The sequence below is a fragment of the Nansenia antarctica genome, assembly GCF_963989245.1.
Source record: "Nansenia antarctica genome assembly, chromosome: 10".
Classification (NCBI taxonomy): Eukaryota; Metazoa; Chordata; class Actinopteri; order Argentiniformes; family Microstomatidae; genus Nansenia; species Nansenia antarctica.
This window is the reverse complement of record NC_137680.1, coordinates 13271168-13283721: the sequence shown is the minus strand read 5'-3', so window position 1 is coordinate 13283721 and position 12554 is coordinate 13271168. Positions and strand designations below refer to the sequence as shown.

At 39.8% G+C, this 12554-nt stretch overlaps 1 protein-coding gene across 1 annotated transcript; it reads right to left on the bottom strand.

Annotated features, from left to right (window-relative positions):
- Positions 1-6539: 6539 nt before the first annotated feature.
- Positions 6540-12066, bottom strand: ebag9 (estrogen receptor binding site associated antigen 9). Its single transcript, XM_080540878.1, has 7 exons — positions 11784-12066; positions 11012-11106; positions 10799-10877; positions 10406-10564; positions 10053-10166; positions 8974-9068; positions 6540-8704 (listed from the first exon to the last, which is right to left on the bottom strand). Exons 2-7 carry the CDS (start codon positions 11092-11094, stop codon positions 8587-8589), a joined length of 648 nt encoding a protein of 215 aa, XP_080397004.1. The 5' UTR covers positions 11095-11106; positions 11784-12066; the 3' UTR covers positions 6540-8586.
- Positions 12067-12554: the final 488 nt, after the last annotated feature.

Here is a 12554-nt window from a genome sequence, read left to right as displayed (position 1 = left end):
GATATAAAATGACGAGTAAATCCTATGGCAGCGGTCGATACCACTAGGCCATTGTGGCGATATGACGGTTTGTAGCCTGCTGCGGATATCACCACAGTAGTAATATTCATTTATTAAAATATGAACATATAACAATAACTGGGGCTAGTATGACCTACGCATTTAATCGGTCAGCAATTTCTTGCCAAACCATTTCCCTCGCCTTGTTAATTGCGGCAGTATTGCACTATTTTACATCTTATTTTTCCGTCTTCATAAAAATCAATAATTCGGAATGCTGCGCAAATGTAGTACCCCTGCAGAGTGGAGTATCTTCATTTCGACAGATCGACTCTTCGGGGCTGCGTATGTCTGCGTGCACGCGCCCATATCGAAGATTTGTAAGCCTGTCTTCTGTGAACACTGATGACACAAGGCTGATCCTCGTTCGAGGAATCACCTGAGGCTTGAATTCCAATCTCGAGTTGCCTGAGCGCCGCATTTATTTATATCGCAGCTATACTGATCCACCTTTAGTGGAATGGCCCCCAGACCAGCTGCATCTGAAATGGTAGGGAACCTCTGGTTCACTGTTTACACACACAAACAAATGCAGTGTTGTCTTCGTCATATAACATAATTATTGAGTGTGAAGATTAGAGGCAATCTGTCAGAAGACTAGACATGCTAAAGATCACATACACGCACTGCTGCCATCTGGGGATTTGCTGTTGCATAACCATAACCATGATCTCTCTCTCTCTCCTTCATTCTCTTGTTCTCTATCTGTCTCTGTTCATTAAAGTGGAAGCAGAATGATGAATCACTACAGCTTCTGTAATCTCTACCATCTGGCCTGGTATCAAACCCGAGGTAACAGAAGAGGAGGGGGTTCTGATGAGCTTACAGTAGCTTAAGAGGAGCTTGGTTAGCTGATAGCACAGCAACATGACATACATACATACATACATGCATATACTGTATATATGTTACGGTACATGTGGGAATACGGTACATGTGGGAAAACTAGGGTTAGGTGCTAGGGTTAGGGTTAGGGTTAGACATGCCAGAATGTACCAAGTCAACGTTTTATGCTGCCATGTCCCCGGAAATGCCAACATAAACCGTTTTCCCATATGTACTTTGAGAGAGGCACAAGCAGTGGCCCCTGATTTGGGAGTGGAGTGGGTCAGTAGGTAAAAGTTCCTCTGTGTACACGTCACAGAGGACCTAACATGGACCCATCACATCAGCACTGTCATCAAGAAGGCGCACCAGCACCTGTTCTTCCTCGAGCGGTGGTTGTAGCACTACAGGAAATCTACACCAGGTGGTGTCTGAGTAAGACCTGGAAGATCACCAAGGACCTCAGCCACCCCAGTCACAGCCTGTTCTCTCTGCTACCCTCAGCATCCTGTCTCAGACCAACACGTTCAAAGACAGCTTCTACCTCCAGGCCATACAACTGTTGTTGTACAGCTCACCCTAGCTGACATATGCACAAACCTGCTGTTCACCTGTACCAATTTGCACTAATTCTCTACACCCACTCACATTACTCAGCTATTTCTTGTACTGCTTATTTGTCTCCACACCTTTGCCATATTACACTTCCTTATTGTGTTGTTATTTTATTGTATATTATTGTATTGTATTATAGTACTTTAAGTTTGCACTGTTGAGAGGTAGCTTGTAATTTCATTGCACTGTTTACAACCCACTGTAACCTGTGTATATGATGAATAAACTTAGATGTGTTTAGATTTTCAAGATTTTCTTTTGCCGTTTTGGTGACTGATATATCCATAAAGCTGTTCAAGTTGTTAAAGATTAAAGTGTAGATTTGGACATACTGTATGCATAAAATAACGTCAATACAATACCTTTATCTGTGTTTCTCTGTCGTTATTGAATAGTTACAGCATTAATGTTGTAACAGTACAGAAACTACACTGCTCAAAGAAATTAAGGGAACACTTCAAGGATATGCCTCCCCTGTCCATCACTGACACGCCAAACTGGTCATGCTGGATGATGTTGCAGGCAGCATAATGTTCGCCACGGCGTCTCCAGACTCTTTCACCTCTGTCACATGTGCTCAGTGTGGACCTGCTCTCATCTGTGAAGAGCACGGGGCGCCAATGGCGAACCTGCCAATTCTGGTGTTCTCTGGCAAATGCCAATCGAGCTGCACGATGCTGGGCTGTGAGCCCCACTAGAGGACGTCAGGCCCTCATGCCACCCTCATGGAGACTGTTTCTGACAGTTTGGTCAGAAACATGCACACGAGTAGCCCGCTGGAGGTCATTTTGTAGGGCTCTGGCAGTGCTCCTCCTGTTCCTCCTCACACTAATGGCGCTTTTCCACTGCCGTGCCGTACCGTGCCGGGCCGCGTCCTAACTATTCCCACCGTAGTTGGGTCAGACCACGCCAACTTCTTGAATATGTAGTTTTTTTCCCGTTTTTTTTCTTTCTCAAACACAAACACAATCACTGACACTAAGAATAGGCGCGCGTTCCAGGGCCCACAGGGCAATGAGAGCCGCGCCCGGCCGCTGGCGGCCGTGCCCGCGGCGAACATTGACCGTTGGCCCGCTGCACACTCAGCGCCGCCGAGTTGCATACATAGATGGGTAACCTATATCTAATCGTGCACCCCGTGTTACGTGAAGAACAAGATACAGAGAACACCCCTACATATTCCAGAAGTTGGCGTGGCGTGGGCGTGGTGTGGGCGTGGTCTGACCCAACTACGGTGGGAATCGTTAGGACGCTGCCGGGCGGTGTGATCCCGGTTTGCTTTGCGTTGTTTGGCCCTTGACTTTACAGATAGATATATACGTAGCACCTAACCCTAACCCTAGTTTTCCCACATGTACCGTATTCCCACATGTACCGTACCATACATGTACCATATATATAACAATTGTTTCCATACATTGTTCTGCTCGCCACCTAGTGGTTGATTGTCATTGATGGCTGACTGCATAGTTGGTTGATTCTGCTGTTTCGTAGTAGATAACTTCTTCCATTGAAACAAATCCTGAACATCCATCGAAATAGATTTTTGTGAAAGCTGACAAACATCACAAATATATGACATATAACAACACCACATCTGTAACATTTGATTAAAACTATTTTAATAATGAATTAAAAGATAGGGGAAGTGAAAAGTGGAAGTGTATGTGGAAGTGATTAGCTTATGTGTGTAGATCTGGATGACCTAGATGGATGTATGATCCACATGCATGGCTTAGCATAGCATTCTGCAGACTGATGACGCAATCTAATTTTGAATACAAATTTGAAAAGGGCACTGCCGCTGGATTTCTATTAGCTAAAGAGAGGCTAAATTATATATGCATATATTACATAATATATGTGTATGCTTTCATAGCTTGTATTCCTCACATAGAGTAGATAGAGAGATGAGACACATCTCATTTTGAAATACAAAAATACTGATTCTACAGGAAGAGAGCATTTTATCCCTTAGAGATATCTAGTCCTGCTCACTGTTCCCAAAACAACTGATGAGCGAGACAATTCCGCTCTGAAACTGGGTCAAACACTATCAGCCTCTGAGTGCTTCTGTAGAGTGTGGGTGGTTTTCAGACAGATGGGGATGATGATGGTGTGTTACATGTTCAGGCTGGAATTATAGAGACTATCAGGACAGTCTGACCTCGGGTTTGAATGACGTGACACACATGCATAGACCAAAAAGCAAACCGCATTATATTCTGTTCTCTCCCATACTGTACACACGTTTTTAGTATTATTACAATACGATTCAGAATAAGATTCAGGGACAGCCAGGTTGTCGGACTATGTATCAAATGTACCATATGTGAGTGTATATGAACTAATATGGCAGTCATTCTCAAAACCACTAGTCTAGCCGTACACTAATTCTTTGATGCTGTTTGTGTGCTTGTCCTCTTCAATTATTGGTTTTGAATCATGTGTTATATTAGTCAACATCACACTCATTCATATGTTATATTAGTCAACATCACACTCATTCATATGTCATATTAGTCAACATCACACTCATTCATATGTTATATTAGTCAACAACACACTCATTCATATGTTATATTAGTCAACATCACACTCATTCATATGTTATATTAGTCAACATCATCACACTCATTCACATGTCATATTAGTCAACATCACACTCGTTCATATGTTATATTAGTCAACATCATCACACTCATTCACATGTCATATTAGTCAACATCACACTCGTTCATATGTTATATTAGTCAACATCACACTCATTCACATGTTATATTAGTCAACAACATCACATTCATTCATATGTTATATTAGTCAACATCACACTCGTTCATATGTTATATTAGTCAACAACACACTCATTCATATGTTATATTAGTCAACAACACACTCATTCATATGTTATATTAGTCAACAACATCACACTCATTCATATGTTATATTAGTCAACATCACACTCATTCATATGTTATATTAGTCAACATCTCACTCATTCATGTGTTATATTAGTCAACATCACACTCATTCATATGTTATATTAGTCAACATCACTCATTCATATGTTATATTAGTCAACATCACACTCATTCATATGTTATATTAGTCAACATCACTCATTCATATGTTATATTAGTCAACATCACACTCATTCATATGTTATATTAGTCAACATCATCACACTCATTCACATGTCATATTAGTCAACATCACACTCGTTCATATGTTATATTAGTCAACATCATCACACTCATTCACATGTCATATTAGTCAACATCACACTCGTTCATATGTTATATTAGTCAACATCACACTCATTCACATGTTATATTAGTCAACAACATCACACTCATTCATATGTTATATTAGTCAACATCACACTCGTTCATATGTTATATTAGTCAACAACACACTCATTCATATGTTATATTAGTCAACAACACACTCATTCATATGTTATATTAGTCAACAACATCACACTCATTCATATGTTATATTAGTCAACATCACACTCATTCATATGTTATATTAGTCAACATCTCACTCATTCATGTGTTATATTAGTCAACATCACACTCATTCATATGTTATATTAGTCAACATCACTCATTCATATGTTATATTAGTCAACATCACACTCATTCATATGTTATATTAGTCAACATCACTCATTCATATGTTATATTAGTCAACAACATCACACTCATTCACATGTTATATTAGTCACCATCACACTCATTCATATGTTATATTAGTCAACATCACACTCATTCATATGTTATATTAGTCAACATCACTCATTCATATGTTATATTAGTCAACATCACACTCATTCATGTTATATTAGTCAACATCACTCATTCATATGTTATATTAGTCAACATCACACTCATTTATATGTTATATTAGTCAACATCACACTCATTCATCTGTTATATTAGTCAACATCACACTCATTCATATGTTATATTAGTCAACATCACTCATTCATATGTTATATTAGTCAACATCACACTCATTCATATGTTATATTAGTCAACATCTCACTCATTCATATGTTATATTAGTCCACATCACTCATTCATATGTTATATTAGTCAACATCACACTCATTCATATGTTATATTAGTCAACATCACTCATTCATGTGTTATATTAGTCAACATCACACTCATTCATATGTTATATCAGTCAACATCACACTCATTCATATGTTATATTAGTCAACATCACACTCATTCACATGTTATATTAGTCAACATCTCACTCATTCATATGTTATATTAGTCATCATCACACTCATTCATATGTTATATTAGTCAACATCACTCATTCATATGTTATATTAGTCAACATCACTCATTCATATGTTATATTAGTCAACATCACACTCATTCATGTTATATTAGTCAACATCACACTCATTCATGTGTTATATTAGTCAACATCACACTCATTCATATGTTATATTAGTCAACATCACACTCATTCATATGTTATATTAGTCAACATCACACTCATATGTTATATTAGTCAACATCACACTCATTCATATGTTATGTTAGTCAACATCACACTCATTCATATGTTATATTAGTCAACATCACACTCATTCATGTGTTATATTAGTCAACATCTCACTCATTCATATGTTATATTAGTCAACATCTCACTCATTCATGTGTTATATTAGTCAACATCACACTCATTCATGTGTTATATTAGTCAACATCACTCATTCATATGTTATATTAGTCAACATCACTCATTCATATGTTATATTAGTCAACATCACTCATTCATATGTTATATTAGTCAACATCACACTCATTCATGTGTTATATTAGTCAACATCTCACTCATTCATATGTTATATTAGTCAACATCTCACTCATTCATATGTTATATTAGTCAACATCACTCATTCATATGTTATATTAGTCAACATCACACTCATTCATCTGTTATATTAGTCAACATCACACTCATTCATATGTTATATTAGTCAACATCACACTCATTCAGACACATAAGAAAAAGGATCCATGGATTTATTATTGAAAATGAAGGAATGTGCAAAAATAAAACAGCCTTCAGTGACAAAACAAACAAAAATGATCATGCAATTTTCCTCATCATCATCATCCTCCTAACTGTGATAATAATTGCCCGTTGAGTATTTGCAAAGAAAAACAAATAGGACAGAAACTCGAGGGACATTAATTCTATAATTCCATGTAGCTAACAACCTCTTCCTTGGTGTAACAGTAAGTTCTTGTACCAATCATGCAATGGGCAAAAACAAAACCTTTGCCCCTGAAATCTCTGTAACCTGAAATTAATTCCTTATACTGTACCAAAAGGCCCTAATATCACCATGAAAACACCCCATTTCTCCAAAAGGCTTCCCCAGTTGTAACATTAAATAAAATATTTGCCCTCACCAGTATCCACATTACCGTACTATGTCTCAGTTATGGTACAAGGCCAATACCTAAAGGTGGTGGGAAGGACCATACAATGGTATCATTTCTATTCAAAAGGTTTGTTTAATTGCATATGCTTATACATGTCAGGGGTTACAACTCCTTTTCTGCACAAGCACAAAATGCTCAATGTTTCCATGACAACTGGACATTGCCGCTTGACAATCCAGACTCCTAATCATTCCCCTCCCTGTCTGGACACACTCCCTCATCCCTCCTCCCTTCACAAGATCCTCCATTTCATTCAATACTGTCCAACACAGTATAATCTCATTGATGCATAGTAGGCTGCTGGTCTAGGCCATTGTAATCCACTTAATGCAAAACAATATCTGTAATTGAATGTATTGACCATTTCAGTTAGAATTTCCACATAGGATGGAGGAGGCAAGCTTGATGCTTCAGTCTTCTAAATTTGCTATGTACACGTATCAAGACCATGGCCATCTAAATCTGATCGTCAAGCAGTCACTGAGATAGCCATTGAAAAAGCTCTTGGGAACACATAAGAATGTGTGTGTGAAGTATATGCTACATTGAATTGAGAAAAAAAAACAACAAAACAAAAAAATCCCCGCATTGGACAAAATAACAATGACATAAGACATGGGGAGGTGGCGCTAGCATTTTGGTGTATTAAAAAGCAGGGACAAGCTCAGGTAGGATCATTTGATTAAAGAGGGTGTCAAAGATGGAGCCAGGCAGCTCAGTAGCCATAGGATTACCATAGGAATCCATGGATAACTCTTAGCTCAGGCTCGGTTCAATTGTTCCAATCCCTTTCACTGTTCATCCACTATCATTTGGAAAATCTTCGTCAGCATTCCCCTCCATCCAGAATTCCAGTGTATAAAGGGCTTTACAGTCATGTATGTGCATGGACTATCAAGCAACATCAAGATGGACATTTGTTTTTAAACAATGAGGAACATTTATATTAAAAAGCACAATTATCAACCCATCAAAGAGATACGATGTCACTGATATACAGTGAGACTTACACTCCTTTGTCCATAATGTTATAAATAAGACAATGAGTAACACGATCTGAGCTCTTTTGAGATTCCACTTGTACCTATTTAGGCTCCAGTATATTAACACTGATTCCTGGGATAACAAAATGAAAGTATTTTGATATTGTAATATCTCCTTTATCTAATTACTGAAACTGGAACCATACCTAGCCAATGAGACGTATAGTATGATGCTATGTCTCTGACTTTCACATTCAACGTCCCCTGGGCACTGTAAGAATAGTATACTCGTCAGAGCCAAGATTGAACAAGGTATCGTCTAAAGGACAGCATGTACACACACAAGTTCAATCACAGAGCGGCTAGGTCAGCTGTGTAATGCTTGATATTGTTATGAGGTGAGCATCCTCCCCTCTGTATGCCAAAGTCAGAGATAAAGCACCAAACACTGGTCTGGCTGAGCATCCCCTAAAATGGTCGCTGGTGGAGAAAGACATTTTCAAAATGACCGTTGTGTGTGGAAAGATGATCCTGGGGTGATGGCTAGAGGAGGATGATGTGATGTTTGATTCAGTGTTTCTTTTTCTTCTCCTCTCGGGCTCAAAGTGAGCGCTCCTAAAATATTACGAGAGCTTGACGGCAATCTTCTGCTCCTTCTTCAACACCCTCTGAGCATCCTTCTCCATCTTCTTCCTCTGTTGCTCAATGGAGCGCTTTTCTCTCTCCACCATCTTCTGTTGTCTGTAAGAAAAATAGATACAACTAATTAGGCGGTACCGTTTTAAGTGGGGCTGAAATAAACATCATTTGTAGGTACTAAGCTCCTTGACAGAGGCTTGGCCAGAATTTTCAAATCCTTTGTTTTATATTTCGATGAAATGGGGAAAAATGGACTATTACTGCCACCTGCTGGACAAAAACTGAAAAAGCAAATCCATCACCCAGACAAATGCCGACTGCCATATTCGTAGGTGAAAACCATAGTTTGAGAGTAAGGGCCGGTTGAGTACCTGAGGACTGCATCAGCTGCCCAGGCAGCTTCAGACGATTCATCTTCCCAAGCGTTGGGATCCTCTTGCCAGGCATCCATGTCTCCAAGCTCAGACTGTGAGACACAAAGAGTAGGGGAGGGGACAGTGCTTAGCTGGGTTAGGACACTGAGACAGTAAAAGGTGGCAAAGCGATCTCGGTAATGCTTTATTTTACAGTACGTATTGAGTAATAATTAAACTTGTAAACTGGTATTTGTCCAAGACAATCTCAGTCTGTGGATCTTGTAACCTCTGATAATGATACCTTTATTTGGAAAGTTATTTCCATAGATAGTGTTCAAAGCTGGATGGACCAAGTACATAATGAAAGTAAGGCCCAGTCCCATTTCACCCCTTGCCCCTACCACTTAGCCCTACCCCTCCGTTTCGCACGTTCGCATGTAGGGGTAGGGTGAAGGGTTAGAGCTATATGGCCCTCCAAACAGAGATTTTTCAGAGGCACACTCTAAATGGAGCGTTATGCAAAATCTCCCGGAATGCTTTACGAATCATCGGCAAGATAGTGGCAAACGCACAAACAACAAAAGAAAACCACAAATGTAATTATTTTCTTTGTTAATAAAGACTTCTTTAGATTTGTTTTCTTTATAATAAACACAACAAAACAATCGCTAGTATGGTAATGTCTCTAGCTAGCTAGCTAACGTTACAAAACTGCTTTAAGGCTGATTTGTGCATGACAGTCACACATTTGAACATATTTCCGTTTAGCCTTTGATGGCATATGACCCCCAAAATGTTGCTTAAGTCTAGCAGCGAAGTTGTTGCACTTGTTACCACTTCTCTAGTATCAGTACAGACTGGCAGGATAGGAGCGTTCATGCTTTTCTATGACACTACTGATCGTATCAGGGTCTTGAAGGGTCGTCCCATTTCATAGAGGAAGATTTCAACCACTACCCCTTGTAACTCTGTTCCAAGGGTCCAGCCGAAAAGCGAGTGGCACTCGGAAATGAGGGGTAGGGGTAAAAATAAGAAATGGGATTGGGCCTAATCCTGGTTCACTGTCTGAGTCTGGGTGTTGCACAGTAACTCACAGATGGCTGGATAAAGGCCACATCCTGAGTGGCTGCTAGTCTGCTGGAGAACCCTGCCGAACCATCAGGAACCAGGTAGTTGAGTGGCTCCCGCTCCCTCTTCTTCAGCACAATCTAAGGGGGGGATAGAGGGAAAGGAAAAGGTAGAGGTAGTTGGTCACTGAAATTGGAGTTAAAAAAAAAGTTGGTCAAATTACTCAAGCTAATGAATGAATCAAGCCACGGGCGTTTGATCGAAAAGTTGACCAAACATGTTGGAAAGTAGAGCGCTTTACTTTGGATGTGGGGTTTTCTCACGCTTTAGCTAATTACTGTTGAAGTTGAGAGACGCGGTTAAGTGAAGGCAAACATACTTTCTGTGATTTCCTGATGGTGGGCGCCATGTCTTTGAAGTAGTCTGGCTCCTCCTCCTCTTCGTCGTCTGGCGGTGGTGGCACATTACCGTTACCGCCCTCGATCTTGATACTGGTGGGTCCGTCTTCGTCCCACGAGCTCCATTCTTCAATTTCCGGCTGCAGATTGAGACAACGTTGAATTACAATTCAGGACTCAAGTGTCTAACAAAATAAATATTAAGCATTGCATGTTTTTCTTTCAGTTTCCATGGATTTATTTATACATTGTTTGATAATGTCTTAGTAAATAATGGGTGAAGCAGGGTTGCAAGGGAAATAAAAAAACATGCCATTTAAAAAGTCGATATTGGACCAAAAGAGTTGACTGTTGTAAAGAGTCACGTCACTGACCTGTTTGGGCACTGACGAAAAGTCTACTGTTGTTGGAAGAGTTATCTGATCGCCGCTGAGCTTCCGCAACCTTCCGGATCTATAGCAAATGAATAAGCAAGCAAGAAAACAAGTAAATAAACAAAACACAATGATCAATATGGGAAAGAGTATGGACAAATATCAAGCATCATACAATCTGAGCCAGTATTAACTCTGGCAGCTGTCTCTTACCTGCATATCAACCTTTTGAAGAATGAAAGCAAGGTTGCCAGGCATGTGCAAATCTTGAAAAGGCGAAACTGGGAGATGGCCATGGTGGATTTGAGCTGATGAATAAAATGTTTAGTAAAATAGCATGACATGCATGCACATAATCATCATTTACAAGATTGTTACCTTCCATGCAGTACTGACCATCCATTAGCCAATATTAAATGGTGTAAAAAATAAAAAATAAAGTACCGTGACAATTGAGTATTGACTACCCTCCGTCAAGTGTTTCATCATGTTTCTTTCTGCATATTGTCCACGCATTATCTAGCCAGTCATGCTTCTATTAAAAGTCGTGCTTTCCCACAAGATAATCCACAAATTCACTAGTTACAAAATGAGGAAACTGATGATTGTGAGAATGACACCTATCCCGAATTCTGTAACTCAAGTAGCCTAAGTGCTTGCAACATGATGTAGGAAATAATCAGCGGTCTGCTATGCCTTTACAATCGCCCTACTCATTTATACAACAATAATAACCCAAGCGTTTACCAGATAACCTGCATTACCATTAGCAGCCCTACTAGTCTGTGCTTGGGCCATGTCTGTCTATGGGCCACGTCTGTCAGCGAGCAAGCAGGCCATGCCATGTTCTTCCTGGTTCAACATTAACACGTCTGGCGCTTCAAGTAACACACCATTGCAAAATCAATAAATGACAAAAGCGTCTTTTTAGTCCCAAATGTTATGGCAAGCTAGACTTCTCTGTGCTGATGTGACAGATACTCACCTCCAGATCGGTAACGCTGAACAGCTGTCTCCTCCAGCTAGCCGCCTAGCTAGAAGCTATGAGTCAGATGCGGTGGTCCAGAATTCATGTATGGATAGATCGCTGCGAGCTTAGTTGCAGGGCGCATATGAAACGTACATTCCCTTTTATATTTCACTATCAAACATCACTCTTGCAATAACTGTATAGATCATATCGCAAAGCGTTTCACTAACAACCGCTACCTAGTAAAGCGTATCATGATTAACCCGTAGAACTGTCGCTGCTTTTTTCATTGACTCAGGTTGCCATCTTTGCGTTGGGCGGATGTCGGGCCAAAGATCGTGCATAACCCCAACAAGATGGCCGGATGTTGAACCAAAGAATGTGCATAACCCCAACAAGATGGGCGGATGTTGAACCAAAGAGTGTGCATAACCCCAACAAGATGGCCGGATATATGGAGGGTGTATCATGCCGTATTTAAATACAATACAAACATCGGAATGCAATACACACATCGGAATGGAATACACGTGTAACACCAAATACAATGCAAAAATACGGAATGTTTGTGCCAAAATAAAAGCAATGTGTATTACATTTGAGCGCAGCGTATTCCATTCTAGCATGTGTATTGTATTTGGTCACGAGTGTATTGTATTTGGTCACGAGTGTATTCCATTCTGCATGTGTATTACATTTGAGCGCTGTAGGTATTATGGCACTCGCAAATACAATGCAAATTAGTATCCGCCCATATGCAAATTAGTATCCGCCCATAGGTTCTGC